Source organism: Anabrus simplex, chromosome 1, assembly GCF_040414725.1.
Source record: "Anabrus simplex isolate iqAnaSimp1 chromosome 1, ASM4041472v1, whole genome shotgun sequence".
Classification (NCBI taxonomy): Eukaryota; Metazoa; Arthropoda; class Insecta; order Orthoptera; family Tettigoniidae; genus Anabrus; species Anabrus simplex.
In genome coordinates, this window is record NC_090265.1 from 402,124,747 (window position 1) to 402,147,592 (window position 22,846).

General features: G+C 36.5%; 1 protein-coding gene across 1 annotated transcript in view; it reads right to left on the reverse strand.

Moving 5' to 3' along the window:
* Positions 1–2,470: 2,470 nt before the first annotated feature.
* Positions 2,471–22,846, reverse strand: part of LOC136856847 (esterase FE4) — a 122,844-nt gene continuing 102,468 nt past the window's right edge. Inside the window, exons 10-11 of the mRNA XM_067135032.2 lie at positions 12,933–13,065; positions 2,471–2,734 (exon numbers count right to left, since the gene is read on the reverse strand). Of these exons, the coding sequence (XP_066991133.2) occupies positions 2,569–2,734; positions 12,933–13,065 (299 nt within the window). The 3' untranslated portion in view covers positions 2,471–2,568. The remainder of the gene's footprint in view (positions 2,735–12,932; positions 13,066–22,846) is intronic.

Genomic DNA, 22,846 nt, shown 5'->3' on the forward strand with positions numbered 1-22,846 from the left:
CATTGCAGAGGATTAAATTCTAGACAAAATTTCCATGTATGGAAAATAATTCATCCTATGGTCTAACATAAAATACTAATTTATTACTCTAAAAATTCTCAGATTAAGAGTAGATTATTAAAATCAATCAAAGTATTTATGTTGACAATTAGGCTGCAGTGAGAATTGATAGTAGAATGAGTTCTTGGTTCAAAGTAATTACAGGGGTTAGACAAGGCTGTAATCTTTCACCTTTATCATTCATAGATTACATGGATCATCTGCTGAAAGGTATTAAATTGCAGGGAGGGATTCAATTAGGTGAAAATGTAGCAAGCAGTTTGGTCTATGCTGACAACCTGGTCTTAATGGCAGGTTGTGCCGAAAGCCAGTAGTCTAATATCTTGGAACTTGAAAACAGGTGCAAGGTATATGGTATGAAAATTAGCCTCTCTAAGAATAAACTGATGTCAGTAGGTAAGAAATCCAAGAGAATTGAATGTCGGATTGGGAATACAAAGCTCGAACAGGTAGATAATTTTACGTATTTAGGATTTTTCTCCCAGGTTGGTAGTATAGTAAGTGAGATTGAATCAAGGTGCACTAAAGCTAATGCAGTGAGCTTGCAGTTGTGATCAACGGTGTTCTGTAAGCAGGAAGTCAGCTCCCGGGCGAAACTATCTTTACATCGGTCTGTTTTCAGACCAACTTTGCTTTATGGGAGTGAAAGCTGGGTGGACTCAGGTTTTCTTATTGATAATCTAGAAGTAACAGACATGAAAGTAGTGAAAATGAATATTGGTACAAACAGGTGGGAATAATGGTAGGAGGTATTTGGAATGAGGAAATAAAGGCTAAGTTAGGAATGAACTCGATGGATGAAGCTGTACGCATAAACTAGCTTTGGTGGTAGGGTCATGTGAGGTGTATGGTGGAGGATAGGTTACCTAGGAAAATAATGAATTCTGTTATGGAAGGTAAGAGGGGTAGAGTGAGACCAAGATAATGATGGTTAGACTTAGTTTCCAATGATTTAAAGATAAGAAGTATAGAACCAAACGAGGCCACAGAACTAGTTACAAATAGAGGATTGTGGCAGTGATTACAAAATTCGCAGAGGCTTGTAGACTGAACACTGAAAGGCACATCAGTCCATAATGAAGATGTATGATGTATGTACAAATTCTCTTAAGAGAAAGAAAAGAGAGCATTATTAAATGCAATAAGGGACTTTGTTTATAAAGGCCTTTGATTTTGCTCACCACCATGATGATACAACTTCTGGGTTTCATTTTGACTTTACGGTATTTTAAATAAATCCGAGTTAAATGAACAGTACAAATACTTTTCTTTTAAATTAAACATTTTCCTCATCACCCTATCACCAACCCTTCCAGATGTGATCAAGTACCAAAAAAACTCTCTGAGATCTAGAAGAGCAGCCGAGTATTGAGCTCCACCAACTTGAAGCAGCCAAAGGAAGAGTTCTAAGAGTACAATTTATAAAATTTTGACCAAAGTACAGACAAAATTCATATTTTATTTTCATAGAAAGATAATTTACCATTTACACAGCACACAGTTATAAGGGGTTAAAAATAGGCAATGGCACGTTTAATTTCAGCTAGAATGAAAATATGGGAATATAAATTGAAATACCAATAAAAAATTATTTTGAAGAATGATGCTCATTTGCAGCCTTTAAGATAATTAAATTTAATCAAAAATCTATTTTACTGCCCACAGAAAGGAATTTGGGTCTGGGAGAGATGTTTACTACATAGTGTTTGGTTCAGTAAACTTCCAGGAGATGCTAAGAGCAGCTCTAAGAATTTCACAGAGCTTCCAGGATATAAATTTACAGTACTTGATAGGGAATTCAAACCTTCTATTATATTAAAATTAAGGAGGGACTTACACCTTCCAAAAAAAAAAAGAGGATCAATTTTTAATTTTGACCTTCATAACTGTGAAATGAAAATCATATATCTATAAAATTGATTGAGATACAAATTAAGAAGTACTCCAATGTGATCAGATTTAGTCGTCAGTCTGCATCCAACACGTAGTTTGCTTGTCTTCTCTCTACTCTAGTGTATAGAATATTTTACATTATAACTCCAAAGTTTTCAAGATAATTGCATGATATTTTGTATAGCTGCCTTTTCTATTGTTATCTACAATCTGAATCTGAATCTCAATCATTAGCTTCTGTTTAACAGGAAGTTAGTTATAAAATATTTTCTGTTCTAAAAAAAAATATCTTTATACAGTGCAAATATATAAGCTATTAACATTCAGGTTGTTAATATGACTACTGGGAATAATGGTTTAGTGCATATTTTGAAATTATAATTTAGAAAATCGAGGAATCACAACTTTTAAAAATTACATAATTAATTTCTCTGTTGTTTTGAAGAACAATTTTTAATTATACAGCACACTGAATTTCATTGTGATAAGGATAAAAAAAATTGGAGGATCAAAAATGATCTCATTTTCAATGGTGGAAGGTGTACATGCTGTCTTAAAAACAATACTCAAAAATTTTGTGTCCTGTGGATTGTACTTTCTGTGACCCATTCAGGTTCAGTTGCTTTCTGACTTGTATATCTCCTCCCAGAAGGTCATTCGGTCTTCAAAGAGGTTTGTCTTCAAGCTGAGCTCCTTGTCAATGTTGAGATAGCAAGGGTTGGAGGCTGTGTGAGGCTTCCAAATGACTGGCACCAGGTCTGATACTTCAGGAGTAGGATTACTGGAACATGAAAGAACAACACTCAGTCTGACATCAGAATTAGAAAATAGTCAACTTCAGTAATAATAATACTATTTGCTTTACGTCCCACTAACTACTCTCTTTCGGAGACGCCAAGGTGCCGGAATTTAGTCCCGCAGGAGTCTTTTATGTGCCAGTAAATCTACCAACACGAGGCTGACGTATTTGAGCACCCTCAAATACCACCGGACTGAGCCAGAATAGAACCTGCCAAGTTGGGGTCAGAAGGCCAGCGCCTCAACCGTCTGAGCCACTCAGCCCAGCAGTCAACTTCAGTGATACAGGAACTGTGTCTAACATATGCTAGGAATAACTGTTACATGAACCAAAGAGACTGACTGAGCACTGGGTATTCATGTCATTTGTTAGGTCATCAGCCCAGAGGCTGACTTGATCCTCAACGAGGAACACTAAATGTTATGTGGCTCTTCGGAAACTGCAAAAACCGGTGATGGCCCCAATATGTTACATACAAGGCAAGATGAGGACTGGGATAAATTTGCCATTGCTTTCCTCAATGGTTCAGAAAGTACTATTACAACACAACTGTAACACCATTCATAACACTCACATGCATTACTCAGCACCATTCATAATATCTCAATAGCTTCCATACTCTCACAGCCATAAATGAGACTGGGGCTTCAGTGGAAGCTACATTTTTCCCTGGCCTGTATCAAGGGACAGGTGCAAAAATACTGCACCCATCATGAAATAGCAACAGATAGCAGTAGTGATACTGAAGCAAAATTTAACATGAAGCATAAACACATACCAGTACAGTAATTCTTACTTACTCCAAATAATTCAGGGTGAACAAATTAATCAGTTCTGAAAGAAAAGCACATGTCTCACAATACACAAAATGTGTGGAAGAAATGAGCATAGGTCAGTTGGGTGGTTACAATTACAATAGTAAAAAGAATGTCCAGTTAATCAATACATATTTTATTGATGTGACTATACAATCATCACCTGTGGTACTAGTTTTGACCTTAATCTAGAACATCTTCAGCCATTATATCTCATATTTACAAAGTATTTAACTTATTGTGTCCTTGAAACAATTACAAAACATAATCTTAAACTCTAATGGTACATATATATTAAAATATTATGGTTATTCCATAAGGAACACGAGATAAAATTCAATTCTTAAGTAATAAAGCTATGTCCAAACGATGTCACCTTTAATTGCAAAAATGTTGTGATTCATTTCATCAAGTATTATTTAAGCTGAACCTTGATGAGTGCATTATATTAAAGTTGTTAATGTTTATATAGGCCTTATTAAACAACTGAGACACCTGAAGAAAACTGAAGTAATAATGTGATAAGACCTTGTGAACAAATGATATTGAAAATATGTATTGATTAAATGGTCATTCTTTTTCATACTATTGTAATTGTTCATCAATATGAATCAGCATGAAAAACAGGGTTGTAGTTAAGGGTATATGTGGGTATATCCTGTATGCCTTCTACTTAACTCCATTCATTAGAGTATACCTTTTGATTTCTTATGTATAACTTCTACATTGGTTTCTTTTCTTTTTGATTTCGCCTCTCTGTCAGCTACGCTCATAATCATGAACATCAAAGGTTCTGCTTGATGAGTAACATTATCAGCCATCACTTAATGCCATCACTATTCATTGCATATGTCTCCAGCTTTATGTTCATACATTGAAATGTCTCAGCAGTTGACAGATTTAAGCCTGAGAAATACATGGAGACGTGGCTGCAAAACCATTGTACTGCAACATACACAAATTCAAGAGTTTGTTCCAGTGAAAAGTATGATCGCAAATCAAGAGACACATTGGATTGGTTTTAATAAATATCTGGAAGTAGGTCCAAAAGAAAATTATGATTTTCAAATTAATGCATTAACATACATGGATTTCTTCTTTCTCATCATAAAATATCTTCTATATGCCTGAGTTTTTACCAAATTCTTATAACTAGCCATAACACACTAATTTTACATGCAACGGTGGTCTGGCATCCGGGCTTTGCCATGCTCTGACTTAAGAGTATACCCTGTGAGAATTTTGGGACAACACTGCTGCATATGATATGGCTGGGTGGTTAGATGCTGTTTTCCTGTACTGTGGACATAGTTCACTGGCTTCTAACGAAGAGAACTGTTTGGAATGGACCTGACGGAAACTTGAGCGAACGATCAATTAACATGTACTGAATTTAATATTAATACTCATGTTTCTGTAAAATTACTGGTAGTCATCATCATCATCCTAAACCATCTCCAGTTTCCCGGGTGTGGTATATGAGCCTCCTCCATCTCATCCTGTCCTTGTACCATTCTTCCTCCACCAACTTGTCCCAATCATGACCTCTCAGCATTACATCGCTCTTAACTAAATCTATCCATTTCCTTCGTGGCCTTCCCATGGGTCGTCGTCCTTCTACCTTTCTGTCAAATTCCTTCCTTGCAGTTCTGTTTACTGGCATCCTCTTCATGTGACCAAACCACTTCAGTCTTGATATCTGAATCTTATTTAGGAGAGAATTGTCTATTCCTACTTCTTCTCTAATTTTCTCATTCCTAATCTTGTCTTTCCTCGTTTTCTGGATCATAGTGCATAGGAATTTCATTTCAGCTGCCTGAAGTTTGGAATTATCTCTATTGGTCAGTGTTGTGGTTTCGAGACTGTATGTAAGAATTGGTGTATAATAGGACTTGTACAATGTCATTTTTGTTTTCATGGGTATTTGCTCATCCCACAGCAGGTGTCTTACCTGGTGGTAGAATTGTGTTGCCTTAGTGATATAATTAATTGCTGAAAAAGAGTTGGGTGGATCAAAGCAGTTAGTTGATGATGAAGTAGAATGACCTTGTAGACATGATAATAAGCTTTTGGGCTTTTGCCATACCAAGAAAACAAGGTGAAATAATTATTATTAGAGAAGTCTTCCTTGTGAACAGACAAGATTTTCTTCTTGAGGTGCAGAGCAAAGTTCTCTGTGAAATATAAAGAATACCACCTTGTTTTCTTGACACGGCAAAAGCTTATTGTCATACGGGCTGTGAAAGCATCAGTCTAAATATTTGAATAATCTTCCTTTTGTACCGAAGGAATTTACTGATTGTTCTGTTTTGAGTTATATAAAATACTTTACATGGACATTAGGATTTTGGAACAGAATGCCGTTCTCTACAAAACCACTTACTAATGTATACATTGAATGAATATATCAAAATATTAAGGTTTTAATAGCTAAAACATAAATAGTAAGAAATCTTGGTCATATTATACCTATATATGAATATGTATGCTAATATCATATTTTATGAGCACAAACAAGGGAACTGGCAATTCTTGTTCAGAATCATGTTGTCATGCCATGAACATCCTACATAAGAATAGCAGTCATACAGTAATATCCTTATGTGTTAATTGGTCTTCCTGTCAAGTATCATTGCAATTGGTGGCTTCTATACACCATATGCCATTTGGAACTGTAGTGTGTAAATATTATTCCATGGTAGAATGTCCTTCTTCATAAATAACTGAGGTACAAATATTTTTGGTTTTGTTGATTGAAACTTATTTATGTAAGGGAAGTTAAAGGAATTTGTATTAATAGTTCTGGTTTCAGTGCATTTTTCTTTCCTTATATGCATACAAAATATTCCTGTAAGTCGGCTGCCTGGTGGCAAGTCAGCTCTATATGGTCTGACATTGTAGTTTGCCAGTTCAGGTCCCATCAGTCAAATAAAATTTCACTGTCAGAATGTTGGCTGACAAATAGGAGATGTGGTGATATACAATTTCTGATTATTAGATTGTGTGCCTAAAGCCTGGATTCAATTCCTAACCTCTCCGCAGTGTTCATATGGAGTGAGGGTGATTCATCTGTAGCATAGGGAAGTTAAACATTAAGCAGACCACTTGGTGTTATTTAACAGGAGTAGGCTATGTGCTGACACTTCCTACCTCAGTACCGTATTATCACCATATTCACACAACCACAACACTCCCACCACTAAAAAGCCCTACGCTAAGTAAAGTGCTATAAGTTTCAAAATACAGGGCTGTCAAATGAAAGCACCACCAGCCACACAGTTCTGTTAATGAAAAAGTCTCCCCTGGTCGACATAGTGAGTAGCCTCGGGTACAAGAGTGTTCCTTAAGTGTCCTTTGTCTATCTTCAGTCCACTTAACAGCAAGTGGTGTTTGTGGTGACCTGAGGCTCACTACAAGGTATCTGCGGCTGGCAGTGTTTATGATTTGAGAGCCTACTTCTATTAAAATGGAATCAATCAATCAATCAATCAATCAATCAATCAATCAATCAATCAATCAATCGATCGATCAATCAATCAATCAATCAATCAATCAATCAATCAATCAATCAATCAATCAATCAATCAATCAATCAATCAATCAATCAATCAATCAATCAATCAATCAATCAATCACCACTGACTTACTCTTAGAGCAACCACCCAGGTAGCAGATTCCCTATTCATTGTTTACCTAGTCTTTTCTTAGATAATTTCAAGAATTATCTCACTTGGTAAATTATTCCAATCCGTAACTTGTCTTCTTACAAATGAATATTTACCCTAATTTTTCTTGAATTCCAACTTTATTTTCATATTGTGATACTTCCTACTTTTAACCCAGCACAAGGCGTGAAGTTACAAGGAACAGAGTCAAGCGCGTGGTGAGATTTTTCCTCACACATGAAATAATTGAAGAAAATCGTCCTTATTGTACAGTTTTAGATTTAATTGGTTAATTAAAGCTTTCTGTATTTATTTTCATGAGCATTATTGTAGCTTTAGTATATTTTAGTTACAAATGTAGGGTATTCTACCTTGTTTAATCAGTATCACCTCTTATCTTGTGACTCTTTTTTGCATTTTTGCCAATTTGAGATTAGTATAATACACAGTTCATTTTATAGTGTCTTCAGGAACTTGCATTTCGTGCTTGTCCTGTGACACCTGGTAGATGTCCAATGAGATTCGTATGTACTGTAGTTTTATGTGCCATGTTTCTGCAGTGCACATTACAAGTGATAAATCCATCTTGCCTGTGTATATGGCTCTATTTCATACCATTTGGTCAGAATTTGCAATGACAGGTTCTGTTTCAATTTTTGAAAACTCACTTTTACTATTTTGTTTAATTTGTTCAGCATTATTGCTGCAAATGTCAACTATATCATCTTAATCTTCAACTGCTTCTTCCTTTCTATTCATCTCCTTTTGTACTTCATCCATACATTGTAACACTTTCCATGCACATATTCACATTATATTCAATACACTTACAGTATTTAACAATGCCAGAAATACTAACATAACAACGCGCAAGGTGAGGGAAAATCTCATTGAACTGCAAGTATTACAACAGTGCACCGCAAACAAAAACAGTAAACCTACACCAACAAGCAACAGTTGCAGGCTGATGTGGAAAATAATGAACTTCAAATACGTAGAAGGATGTGTGCAAAACTATTGTGCAGTGGGCATGACATGACAAAATCAAGGAATGAGGGATTTCCTCACCACGTGCTCAGTGCCAGGTTAAAAACATCACTCAAACTTATTTGCCTACTAATGTCATCCCATGACATCTCTCCACTGACACCTCAGAACATACTGTTTAGTCAAGCAGCTTGCTTCCTTTCTACCAGGTCTTCCCAGCCCAAACATTGTGACATTTTCTTAATGCAACTCTTTTCTTGGAAATTGAGAACAAATCAAGCAGCTTTTCTTTGGATTTTTTCCAGTTCTTGAATCAAGTAATCCTGGTGAGGATTCCATACACTGGAATCATTGCCTAATTGGGATCTTTCCGAAGACTTATATGCCCTCTCCTTTACACCTAAATACCCACATGACCAAGTGAACAGATCTGTAACCTTTATTTGCTATCCCATTTCTGTGATTACATTAACACATAGGTACTTTCACCGCATCGATGCAGTAATTAAAACTGAAACGACTTTTCCTCTTTGTGAAACACACAATGTGAATATTCGCCCAATTTTTCACCATACTATACTACTGTATATGAACACACACATGTGCCAAATTAAAGGCAATCATATTAAAACTGTTTTGAAATTACGTTCAAGGGCCTTTTGAATTTTGGAAGAAGTTACTTTCAGTAACTTACACTGAAAGAAGGTGACACAATATAAATTTCTGATTCAGAATTAAGATTAATAAAGTCAGCTGCCTCATATCATGTTTCTCAATATCAAAATGAGCATGTTTGAATTCTTTAGCTGTTATGGCTAGAACAGATTATAGATTTAATAATTTTATAAGACCTGTCAAAGCCACAGGTGAGGTTGTAACATATTCATGGGACCTTTAAAAAAATATAGAAATGAAGAAAATGTATTAAATGAGTCCTAAGTTTCATAATATTTTCAAGCACCAAAATCTCATTTCTGGTGTTTGGGCCATTTATCAGTGAATATTTCCAGGCCAGTGAAATCAAACATGTTTGAATTGACTGCCTACTGGTGCTAACCCACCTGTGATCAATGGAGCCCATGCCAGCAGTAACCCTTGACTTTCATAACATCCTTGAAGATATCGTTGATGGCATCATACACTGCAGAAATTACATTTGATATGGGGGATTTTGAGAAACTGATGATATTTGAAAATTGTTTCCAGAAGCCATAAAAACTTGTCAAATCTCTAACATTAGTCTTACTGGCAGTCCATCATGCACCACAGTATCAGAATATGCAATAACTGACATCGATAAACTCACTGGTTTCTCAGAATGGGCTGATGTAAACATCACACCTTTAAGTTTCTGAAGAACTTGATAATATACCTCTCTTACATTACATACGGAAGCTTCCAAGAATTTATCTACACACCCATTTTTGTATCCATTTTCTTCATAATTTTCTCCTTTTCTTCTTGGAAATTTTCACAAAGCTCATTTGGGTGCTGGCTCATTCACCTTTGATTATCTTTGCTGTTACTGGCACCATATGAATGGCGATGGACAATCTGAATGCTTTTCCATTCCTCACATGTCAGTTGTATATCGAGCTACTGTTCAACTGGTGTACCATTTTCTGGTATCATGCAGATTATGTCTTACTTACTGAGAGATCTTATTGGTTCCTTCTACATGCAACATATTGTGACACCCAAATTATGCAGTGTCAATGCCCCACAATTGGGTGACAAATAAATGTGACACATATTCAGTGGTGAAATTGGGGTGTAAATGTTCCATTAATTATTCATATGCACAACCAATATCATTCATTCTACAGGAGTCATATTAAACCTATTATGATAATAACAAATATGTACATCATTTAATTGTATTCAAATCAGCATCATTATTAAGGCAGAATGTCATAAATAAATCTATCATATGTGGGTTTGATGCATACTCATATAAATTATGTCATATCATATCCTCCCATATTATATTATAGCTTAGCTCCAGCAAAATATAAGATTCATATCTCATAGGGTATGTTCTCAAGACAGTTTCACCACTAAATCAGAGTAGTCGTAATAACAAGAAAAAGAATACCTGAGACAGACAGGCATCTCATGCAGTGGTAGTAATTAACCAATCATAATAAAGGAATGTGGAAGGATTTCCTAACTATAAATAATAAAGTTAATATAGGATGGCTGGTCTATTTACATTTCATGTTGTATTGTCGTAGAGCGCAACGCTACATTGTTGAAAGATAAGATGACTATAATGGCGGTCTTGTATTATAACAATGGCATATTGAAACAATGGCTTCTTTAAAAGAGATAACAACATGTCCGTGACATACAATTAATGTTATAGATATTTCTGACGTTAGTCCATTTGAAAGTTCGAATAATCTATACATTGATTAAATCACCGAATAATAGTAAGATCCAATGAATTTTTAAAAACATTATACGAAAATGATTTTGCCAGGCTGAGTGGCTCAGACGGTTAAGGCGCTGGCCTTCTAACCCCAACTTGGCATGTTCGATCCTGGCTCAGTCTGGTAGTATTTGAAGGTGCTCAAATACAACAGCCCCGTGTCAGTAGATTTACTAGCACATAAAAGAACTCCTGCGGGACTAAATTCCGGCACCTCAGCGTCTCCAAAGACCTTAAAAAGTAGCTAGTGGGACGTAAAGCAAATAACATTATTATTAGAAAATGATTCAAAATTTGCCATAAAATCGTGGCTTAAATGTATATGATTTGAAATACAAGTATACATAATATATCTTAATCTTGCCTATAACTGAATTTAACTTCATTTGAAATTTAGATTGGAGTTAGAGTTGGTGAATTATTGTTTCCTTCACCCGCGGTTCTAAAAAAAATCCTCACGTCAACACTAGAACTCACCTTTAGGTTATTTCATTTAAACAAATATAAGTTGGTGTTACCTCAATGGCAGCAACATCAAGACACTCATAAAATCATTTTTCCCCTTTTAAAAATAACACACTCAGTTCAATAAAGATGTAGATGTCATGAAATTAAAAGGATTGATTTTGAAGATAATATACAAATGTGGTACCATATCAAAGTAAACAATGAATCACACCAACATGCCATTAAAATGACAAGAATGTGGTATCAGCTCGTTCCTAGAATGGATGAATATTACAATATGTATAGCCACACTGGATCAATGATTCTGGATCACTTCACGATGAAAAGCTGAAATAAATTATCATGCACATACGTTGGTGGTCACTGGCTCTGGTCAGGTTCTTGTAGAAATGGACCTGTAATAAATAACAAAAGCAGAACTTGACATACGGCTTCTACTATTTCATTAATTCATATCGAAGATTGCTACATTCTATCACCTTTACACTACTTCACTGCTATAAACAATCTATTCATTCCTATATTCGAAGACTCTATTCAATAAATGCCTCTCTCATAAAATATCAACTTATAATAACACGTAGAGTCAGTAACACGTAGACTCAATAACATGCAGATTCAATGACATGTAGATCCTCAATGATACGTAGATTCTCAATAATATGTAGCTAACTTTGTCCTCTGTTCTCCTGTAAATACAGTTACCGTACAATCCTGCTATAAATCTGCTGCATAACGCTGAAATAGAATTACTACTCAACACAGCAATACTGGTACAAATATAATTAAATATCGTGATGCATAATTATTATTTCGAAGATCCTTATTTGCTTGACCCATTTAACATCACTGAAGTTAATATTTACTGATAACTAACATCCAGAAAATCAAAATAATGAATGAGATCTAATTAAATTATCAACATTGTGCATGGCTTTAGATTATTAATTGAAGATATACATCATAGGTACCTTGAATTATAATAATGACACAATATCAATCTCATACTTTGAATATTCTTTCTGTTCTGCTCATTGCAATAGAAAAATATGCACACTAAATTCAAATAAAACCTGAAAAAGAGTTCTAGCTACAAAATAATAAAGTAAGAACTTATCTTATAATGAGCCAGCCACCACCGGGATTTGGTGACGTAGCACACACTATACAAACAAAACTTTGAGTACATCGCGCACTGCAACACAATAGTACACATTGTCATTGTCCAAGTACTTGTAAATTAAGAGTTACTTGAATGAAATATACATGCGGTCGAGAAATTGTATAACTTTAGTCTTCAACAAATTATCACAGCTAATAATTCAATTTAAATGTTAAATTCTATAAATCCCACCGTACGACAGTTACCGGTCGCATCTGTCGCATACAACGGTGATGATGTCTCAATGTGGAACATGGCGATAAATACATAAAATGTATCAAAGCTCAGCGTTTGCGTCTGTTCCTCTCCATGTCCAAGGCAAGAGTGTGTTTTATCAACGATGGGCAGTATAAGCTTGCTGCGTTTGTACAACTTCAGTCGTGTCATACTTTGAATATAGAGTTTCCATACTCAGTTTGTTTAACTATCCACGTGGAGATTATATCACAAATCATAACGTGAATTAAGAAATATTATTTAATTTCCTCAAGTTTTATAATCAATCATTTAATTTTAATTATTATATTGACGTATCATCGTTCCATTGTATTTCAAATATTACTATAGATGTAAATTATGTTCTCCATGTAGCAAAGATGATTATTTCAAATTTATATGAGGAAAATGTCACAATATAAAATGTTGCCCTTACCCTGTCTTGGCGAAATCACTGTACATTTTCAACAAACGAGCCCGAGTAATCGCTTCTGGAGAATCAGGAGGCACCACGGGATCCAAGAATTTGGAGACAACAAAATGGACAAAGTCGTCTGCATGGGTGGCTCCTAAATGACAAAGAAAAGCATAAGTTACAACCAGTTACATTTTAGGTTTTTATAGCTGCTGGGGAACATTTTGTATTACATCCTTATGTACCAATTTGTAGAAATCTTGTGTGATGAAATTTATTAGCGATGTGTAATATCTGTTACACGATTCTCAGAACCCTCAAGTCTCAAGATATCCCCACTATGTAAGAAATGGCTAAGTAAAAAATCATTTTAATCAATAGTAGCATAGCTAATAAATTAACTATCTCTTTGTTGGAAGTTTTTCCTCAGCCCATTGACTAGATACAGTACTTTGGTCCCCTATGTGTAACGTCTAACTTCCTACTACTACAACAGATGGAGAAACTCAAATGTGTGCTGGGAAACAGGGATTTGGGCAGTAATTTCCTCTCATCTTTATTCCAGTTTAGGTATTACATCATGGTCAACCCATAGTGGTTTCCTTCCACCACATACTGCATTTCTTCCAAATATTCATTGTATGACAATTCATTACTAGTGGATAAAGACCAAAATGAATTCTACTATGTGTATGCCTCATTAGCCACTTATTTTGTTGATGTACATTTATAGAAGACTAGACATCCATTTATGCTGCTGTTTCAATTAATTTCTAATTATGTTTCATGAGATGATATTCATTAAACGGAATATCCTTCCAAGGAAAAGAATTATTCTCGGAATTCTCATTTACAGGATAAGTTTACATTATATTATGGCATAGTTTTAAGTAATTGTTGAGTATGCGCTCTCGCACGTCAGTCAGATCTCGAAAGTTTGAACGGTGAGACACTGTGATCAGACTCGTCGAACTTGCACGTCCCTTGAGCGGAGTTCCTTGCATCTCCGCATGACACCAGTCAAGGCATAACATTAACAACTTGAACCCTGAATCAGAAATATGTGTAAGATCACAATATATTGTGGGAGAGTAAAATTCACTATTTCAGTTCCCTATAAACCCCCAGTCTATCCCAGGAATTTGAAATGGTATGGACCTAAAAACCTACCTTTTGACAGGTGGATGCTAAATATGAAGTTTGGTTGACATATCTCCAGTAGTTTTCAAGTTATAAGAAATACACTTTACATGCACCCGCTTTTGAGTTAAGGCCAGTGGGACATGTACTCAATAACCGTCCGTTAATGATATCCCCCCTATTAATCCTCCTATAGAAAACATGCACACGAAAAAAGTTTTAGAAATGGATTTCCATCGAGGTTGGTCGATTTCCAGTCAGGTTGGTCTTGTATATATTGTGGGAGAGAAAAATCACTGTTTCAGTTCCCTATAAACCCCCAGTCCATTGCGGGAATTCGACATGGTATGAACCTAAAAACGTGCCTTTGGATAGGTGGATGCTAAATATGAAATTTGGTTGAAATATCTCCAGGAGTTTTCAAGTTATAAGAAATAGGCTTTACACACACCCGCTCCTAAGTCCAATGGGACTTGTACCGAAAAACGGTCCATTAATGACATTTCCTTTATTAATCCTCATATCAAAATGATGCATATGAGGAAAAATGTTTAGAAATTTCCATTAAGGCAGGTAGATTTCCATTAAGTCTGGTTGTGTATATTGTGTGGGAGTGCAAAATCATTGTTTCGGTTTTGTATAAAGCCCCAGTCAGTTCAGGGATTTAGAAACAATATTGGCCCTAAAACCTACCCAAGGACAGGTGGATTCTAAATATGAAGTTTGGTAGAAATACACTCAGTAGTTTTGAAGTTATAGACAAACAGACAAACAGAGACAAACAGACACCAAAGCTAAAAAATATGCATATGGTCATTATTACACCTGAAACGGATAACTGTATGGAAATTTTGCCAAAAGAGTCAATGTACAGACACACGGTCTTTAAGATTTTATTTATATAGATTAGCTGTAGAACCCGGCATTGCCCGGTTGGTTTTTGAATGTTTAATTTTAAGTTATGTGCAAAATGAATTTTTATAGAATTCCTTTTTGGGATATTCATTTTTACTATCCAGAATGATTTAGATGTCTTGGATTCAAGTTTTATATTATTTAATTTTCAAGGAAACTAAATCCTTGAGGAAGATTTAATTGACTGGAAAGTATTTGATCCTTTCAAAAGAATAATAAGTATTAACAACATGTATTTATCTGTTGCGCTATAGATATGACATAGACGATTTCAACTGTCTTTGAGATGGTCACCAATCAACCCTGTGACTCCAAAAGCAGTGGATTCAGCACTAATCTCAGTCATTGTAGACTATTTACTATTAAACCCTTTTCAGACTTCCGTCTCAATAGAGGCTGAAAGTGGACTTAAACGGCATTCAGAGCATCGCAGTTCATTTCAGTGACACATAAACAATGCATTCGACATTAATATAGGTTAATTTTCATTATTTTTAATTGCCGTCTCCTCCCATTCCCCACCCCCAGTGTGGGTTGGAATGTTTCATCTCCATAGTATTCTTTTTCCAGATGGTCAGCCATATTATGTGTACCAACTTTCATTGGGAGCTATTCTGGAACATACTCGCATACACCTCTGTGTATGACTTAACCATCAGGAGTGTCACAATTCAACTCAGCGATCTCGTAAACGATGGTATTGGACATTTAATATCAGTCATTTTCATTTATTTTTATATTCCACCACCTCCACTAGGAATACTAGGGGTGTCTTTCCCAACAGTATTTTTTCAGGCAGAAAGTCATATGTGTACCAATTTTGTATGAGGGCTATGTTGAAAGAATTTCATACATCTGTAATTTTGGTCATTTTGGACAATTTCTTTTCCACCCCTTCTCATCTCCTTGCTCCATAACCTCGGTCATTTGGACATTTTCATTTATTCACCCCTTCTCACACTCCTGCCGACTGGGGCTCAACCTGGACTTGAACGACATCCAGAGTGTCACTGTTCATTTCAGCAACCCTGAAAAGTATGGATTTGACACTATTTTTTATTATTTTCATATTCCACACCCCTCACCCCCACCCCTAGGGGTGTCTTGCCCCCATGCTGTTAATCTCCTGATAGTGAGTCATTAGTGTACCATTTGGTTCAACTCACCTCTGTAGTCCTGAAAACTATGGATTTGACACTATTACTGGTTTGTAATATATATTTGCATTTTACCACTTCCCCTAAAATTTCTAGGGGGTGTCTCGTCCCAACCATATTTTTCACACATAGTAAGTAATTTTTACACCAAATTTAGTTGACAGCTATGCTGAGAAATACACAAATACATCCATAAACTGTCATTTTGGTGATTTTACAGTTTTTACCCTTTTCTCATTCCCTATGCCAAGAGGGGCTGAATTTAAACTTTAAAAAATTCCGGGGTAGCACTATCCATCTCAGCGACCCCAAAAACTGTGGATTTGATACTATTTCCGAAATTTATACCTCATGGCTTCCCCTAAGGGTGCTAGGGGTGTCTTATCCACATGCGGTTACTCTCCTGATAGTAAGTCATATGTGCACCAAGTTTGGCATAAATCGCTCCAGTAGTTCTGAAAACTATGCTTCAGACTAATATTGGTCGTTTTTATCTATATATATAATATATCACCCCCTCCCCTGGGGGTCTAGCTGTGTATTGCCCCAACACCATTTTTCACAAATGAAAAAAATGAAAAATGAAAATCCACAGCCTGTTTTCAGTCATTCGACCGGGTCGGGAATGGAATGAATGAAGCTCCAATCTAGCAGCGAGGATGGGAAATGTGCCGGCTGCCGAAGCCTGTCACACTCATCTGGGGCAATGATAAATGACTGACAGATGAAATGAACTGTTAATGGAGAGTGCTGGTGGAAAGAAAGATGACAGGGAAAACCGGAGTACCCAGAGAAAAACATGTCTCATTTCCGCTTTGTCCAGCAAAAATCTCACATGGAGTGACCGGGATTTGAACCATGGTATCGAGCGATGAGAGGCCGGTGCGTTGCCGCCTGAGCCATGGAGGCTCTGTTTATCACAAATGGTAAGTAATATTTGTACCAAATATAGTTTTCAGCTATGCTGGAAAATACAAAACATACATCCATAATCTTGGTCATTTTAATTTTTCACTTCTTCTCACCCCAATATCAAAAAAGGCTGAACTTGGACTGAAAAAAGTCTGGACTGTCGCTGTTCATCTCAGCGACCCCAAAAACTATGGATTCAACCCTATTTTTGATTATTCTTTACCTCCCCCCTCCCTCGACCCGACCCCTAAGGGATTAAAAAAAAATCTGGAGTGTCACTATTCATCTCAGCGAAACCCGAAAACTATGGATTCGGCACTATTTTCGATTATTTTTATGTCTCATTCCCCCCTTGTCCCCCACCCCAAAGGGTGCTGAATATGGGCTTTAAAGAATCTGGAGTGTCACTATTCATTTCAGCAACCGCGAAAACTGTGGATTCAACACTAATTTAGATTATTCTTTTATCTCCCCCTTGCTCGACCCCCACCCATAAGGGATAAGATGTCCAGAGTGTTACTATTCATTTCAGGACCCCCAAGAACAATGGATTCAACACTATTTTTGATTGATTTTATATCTCACTCCCCTTCTCACCCACCCCAAAGGGAGCTGAAATTGTACTCAAAAAATTCCATAGTGTCACTATTCATTTCAGCGACCCCAAGAACCATGGATTTGACCCAGTTTTTGAATATTTTTATATCTCATTCTCCCTCGCTACTACCCCAGATGGGGCTGAAATTATATTTTTTTTAAAATGCAGTGTGTCACTATTCATCTCAGTGACCCTCAAAACTATGGATTCAACACTATTTTCAATTATTTTTATATTCCCCCCCCCCTCGACCCCCACCCCTAAGGAATAAAAAATCTGGAATGTCACTATTCATCCCAGTGACCCCGGAAACTATGGATTTGATACTATTTTTGTTTATTTTTAGATCTTGCTCCCCCTTGCCCGCCACCCCAAAGGGGGCTGATCTTGGACTTTAAAAAATCTGGAGTGTCACTATTCATCTCAGCGACCCCAACTATGGATTTGACACTATTTTCGATTATTTTTATAACTCATCCCTCTTGCCCTCCCTCCACCCTTTAAGCGTGCTTGTGTGTTTTACCCCCACGAGGTTTGTTTCCTGATACTAAGTGAAAAATTTCCCGAGTTTAGTTTGAATCACTCCGGTGGTTTAGGAGATGTAATACATATATATCCACATACAACGACATCTATGAGAGTCAAGTCATAAGTCGTGGCAACAATTTTTTTTCTCATGAACAGCAGACAATACGGAAAATCTAAGATATGCATTTGGAAATATAGGGCATGTACTTATGCATAGTGCCTGAAGACAAATTCGGACTTCAGGAGATTCTTGTAGGAAAGTGACAGAACACAGACCATTGGTAAACATCATTTTATTGTGGTATATACTGCAAATACACTAGACTATGTACAATGGACAGATCTCCACTGGTTATAGACCTTTGAAATAATCACCCAAGGTTTCCACTGTGCGTTGCCAGTGGTGGAGCAGGCGCTGAATACCATTTGCTGCATGTATATTGCTAACGTGTGACACCTCTCTCCGAAATGCTGTCACAATGTCCTCTTTGTTAGCAAACCATCTAATGCTTCCTGCAGCTCTGCATGGCATTGGCATGCATTTTTGATGTGGAGGACTGCTATTTTAATATACGATCGTTGCTCCTGCTTGTTGACTTCCATTTTATGACGCTCTCACTCACACACTGAACTTGGGGGCATGCTTAGACCCACACTGTTTTCTAGATACACCATCTAGTGGCATCATACGCAAGTACATTTCCAAATGCATATGTTAGATTTTCCATGTTGTCTTCTGTTCACGAGAAAAAAATAGTTGCCATGACTTATGACTCGACCTACGTGTATACATAGACCTATAGATAGATTACATAGACCCGCCTTTGCTCGTTAGGAAACCCCAGTTGTTCTTCGCTAGGAGTGGGTTATAACCCATGTCATTCAACTGTTGATATTCTATATTTTTCACAGTTTCTTAAATATTTTACACATCTAATACACAGCTACATTCTTCAAACTGGGCAGACCTAACAAAGTTGGTCCTATGACATGAAAGTACATCATGATCACAGTATGTTGGATTGCTATTTGCAAATAACAGGCATAAGAATGAACCTCCTAAAGGTACTTTATAAAACATGGTGGCATGTTCCCATCCTCCTATATACAGCATTTATTACTGGACTATAAAGATATAGTGTAAGCTGCTGTTGCCTAGTGACAATCTGTCCACCAAGTCGATCCAATCCTGGTGCGGCTTTGCAATTTAATAAAACGACATAATATTACTCATAATATTAAAACTATCTATCTGATTTCATTCAGAGCAGTTCACAAACCTTTTCAGATGTAATAAGAATGAACTGTGAATTTTTGAGCAAAATCGGTCCAGTAGTTTTTGAGTTTATTAATCTCAAATATGCCAACATCCAATTTTATAGAGAGAATAGCCACCTCAAAATGGCAATGGGCTGGACATATTGCTCGAAGGGAAGATGACAGATAGGTGAAGCTAGTGTTAGAATGGAGTCCAAGATATCATCAAAGGCCTAGAGAAAGACCGCCAGACAGATGGGACAAAGACATCAAAGACCAGGCAGAAAACTGCTCGAGACCATTCTACCTGAAGAGTTCTGCTAAAGACTTACCTGAGTTCATGACTTAAAGAGGCCACATCATGAAATGATAGAACTGACTGATGATGATGATGATGATGATGATGATTATGATGATGAGACTAGCTATTACCCACAGCTTCGCTCGTGAGGATTTGGTAAGTTGATAAAAATTAATTGTTTGTCGGTACTGCAGTAAGGCATTATCTGAAAATCCCTAAAGTATAAAAACTCACTGAAAAATTGCATTTCATTTACCCCAGAACCTTTTCATAAACCACGTTTGTGGCATTGCCTTATGGGGCTCAGATGACCTGGCTACTGGCAGAGCTAATTCTGGAACATGTAACATGGAACTCTACATGTGAGAAACAGTCATCTTTTAAGTCAAAAACAAAAAAAAGGGGTTTCTTTATTTCTAAAGGAGGTGCCAAATACTGATTTTCATGCCTGTAACTTTTTAGTTTGTGAGATACTGTACAGTATCCTCATAAAGAGAATTCAACTCCTCCTTCACTTATTTTCGATCTCCAGCTCAAGTTGATTTTCCAAAAATAAAAAGTACATGCAAAGTAACTACACTACTAGGTAGGCTACTCCGGCGGCTGAAGCTCCCATTGGCTGGAGTGCTATGACGTCATGCGATATGAATGATAGCGAGTAAGGTACACAGTCACAGTACAGCAAGCCTGTCAATTCTTGCTCCTGTGAAACATCTTCCCAATCTTTCATCAAATAATAATCTGGTTTAGTCCGATTCGATAAGTAACGGTACTTCCTAAATATTTAAAAACAAGATGAGTGAAAATGTGTTAAATTTCATCACGTGCTGAGCAGGTAGAATATCAACTATCAAATACATAACATAATACGATAAGAAATAAAATATTGCCATGCAACTCAAAATGATTCAATTTCTTTCCTGATGAAATAAATATTTAGATCAAAAGGCATAGGAAAATATGCATCATATGGACATCTTTATGGAAGTATTAAAACTTATGTTCAGGAGACTTAATTAGTTGATGAACCAGCCCAAAGCTTAGCCTTCTTATTGGCATATTTTTTCAGTGCTAGCTCCTTACTCTTCGCATTTAAATGCTGTATCCTAATAAATGTCCTGATCCTTACATTGAGACGAAATATTTTTTTCATGGAATACTGGAAATTTTGACTTAATAATAGAAATAAGAGTTTTCATTATGTTTTTGCATCTGGATACAGTCTGACCGTGAAACACACCACATGTAATTTCGAACTGGGATATGTTTTTTAACCACTTATGACTTGGATGTGTGAGGCCCCCTTTTGAAATAACCGAGATCCAGTTACAGGTCTCTTCTCGCGGCAGCTAACAGTTTTCTATCGAGGCACTAAGAGTTTCATCAATTGAGCGACACTTGAAAGCCACAAAACCCGCGAGGTATTTTAGGAAATCTTGGGTGACATCCTCCCCTCCTACTGACTGACATGAACTTTCCTCCCTTACCAACTCTGTTTCGACGTCCTCTTCAAACATTTCAGTCATTGAAGACTCGTCAACAATATCGATGCACAGCTCATTTGTGACAAAGAACATTAAATTTTCTTTGGACTTGGGTTCCACAATACTTGTTGATGGGCATTGAAGTCTTCTCCAGCCGATGTGCTTCCAGATAAAGGAATCAAATTTGAATTTCCCGATAATAATAGCAGCATAATTCTATTTCTCACTTCAAATGGAGTTGGGTTGTTATAAAAATTTCCCAACCCACGAACACAAGAGAAAAAGTTCTCCTAACAATATTAGTATGTTAGTATGTAAGAAATACCTTGCCCTTTCAGGTTCTCCAAAAGTCTGAGTAAGGACTTAATTGAAATTACAAATCCCTTCTGAAAAGGTAGTAGACTGTTTCTTTTGCCAATCCTATTGGGGAGATAATGTCCAGAAATCTTTTCAGGGTACTTTCTTGGCTGTGAAGATTAAGTCTGTAGCCACTTCTGAGTAGAGTTTTATGGTCCTTGGGGATTCTAGAATTTAATGCATCGAATACATCATTATCTAACTGGAAGAACTCACTTTCATGATCTTTATGCAGGATGTATATAACTGTCTTAGCAGTACGCCGAAAAAACATCTGTGCGGCTAATCGTACATTTTGATGAGATCGTCCATTTACACTCAGGTGAACATCATTGATATGATATGTCGGTGTTATGTCTCCACTTTGTTGTTCTAACAATTCTTTTATCATACCACTACATAATTCAGTTCCGTCAGGCAGCACAAGACCTTCATTTAAGAAATGGTTCCTCAAAAGCCTTAAAAGATGAGGCACATCACAGAAAACTCACACTTTTCTTAATTTGTTCAAGGGATTATAAAAAATGTGTTGGTCATATTTACATGCAGCTCTTTCCACACTTTAGCATTTTCCCCTCCCATATCACATGTTATGGCAACCACATTAATGTGGCAAGCTTCAATGTTTGTTATGTCATACAGAAGTTTGGCTGTCATGGTTTTGTCAAAGTCATAATATACAGGTTATTTCCATTGAGGAAACAAACCTCGAACCATGACAACAAGGACGTTCCTGTACGGACCCAGTATTACATCACTCGTTGAATCATAACAAATACGAGAGTCAATATTCATCTCATCAGAACTCAAAACAGCATATTTTTCCAGGCCTTGAAAATTTACTGCACGAGACTTTAATGAATGGAGCACTTCCTTCAAAATACCAGATCTGCATTTCAGTTTTCATATCCACTTCTGCATTGTTGATCTAGCAGGTAAAGGCGTGTTTCTCTTTCTAAGGTATGCTTGAGCCTTCTTAGATAGTGCCCTTAAAGCAAGAGCACTCGCAATGTCTTCTGAGGACCATTTCACCCTTTTCTTTGCGCTTACTTGACATCGTATCTGTCCCAGTGTAAAAGATTTTGACAGTATTTTTTCTACCATAACATGTTGTGTCAGTTTGGATGGTGACTGTTGCCTTTTGACTGATATGACATACCTTAGACCTCTACATTTTTTAAGCATGTATTTTGTAGCTTTCAGCATCACCAACATAGCAGCATGCTTCCTTTTTAATGCTTTGACCTTGTCTTTGAAATTTTTCTATTTCCTTGTCCTTGTTATTT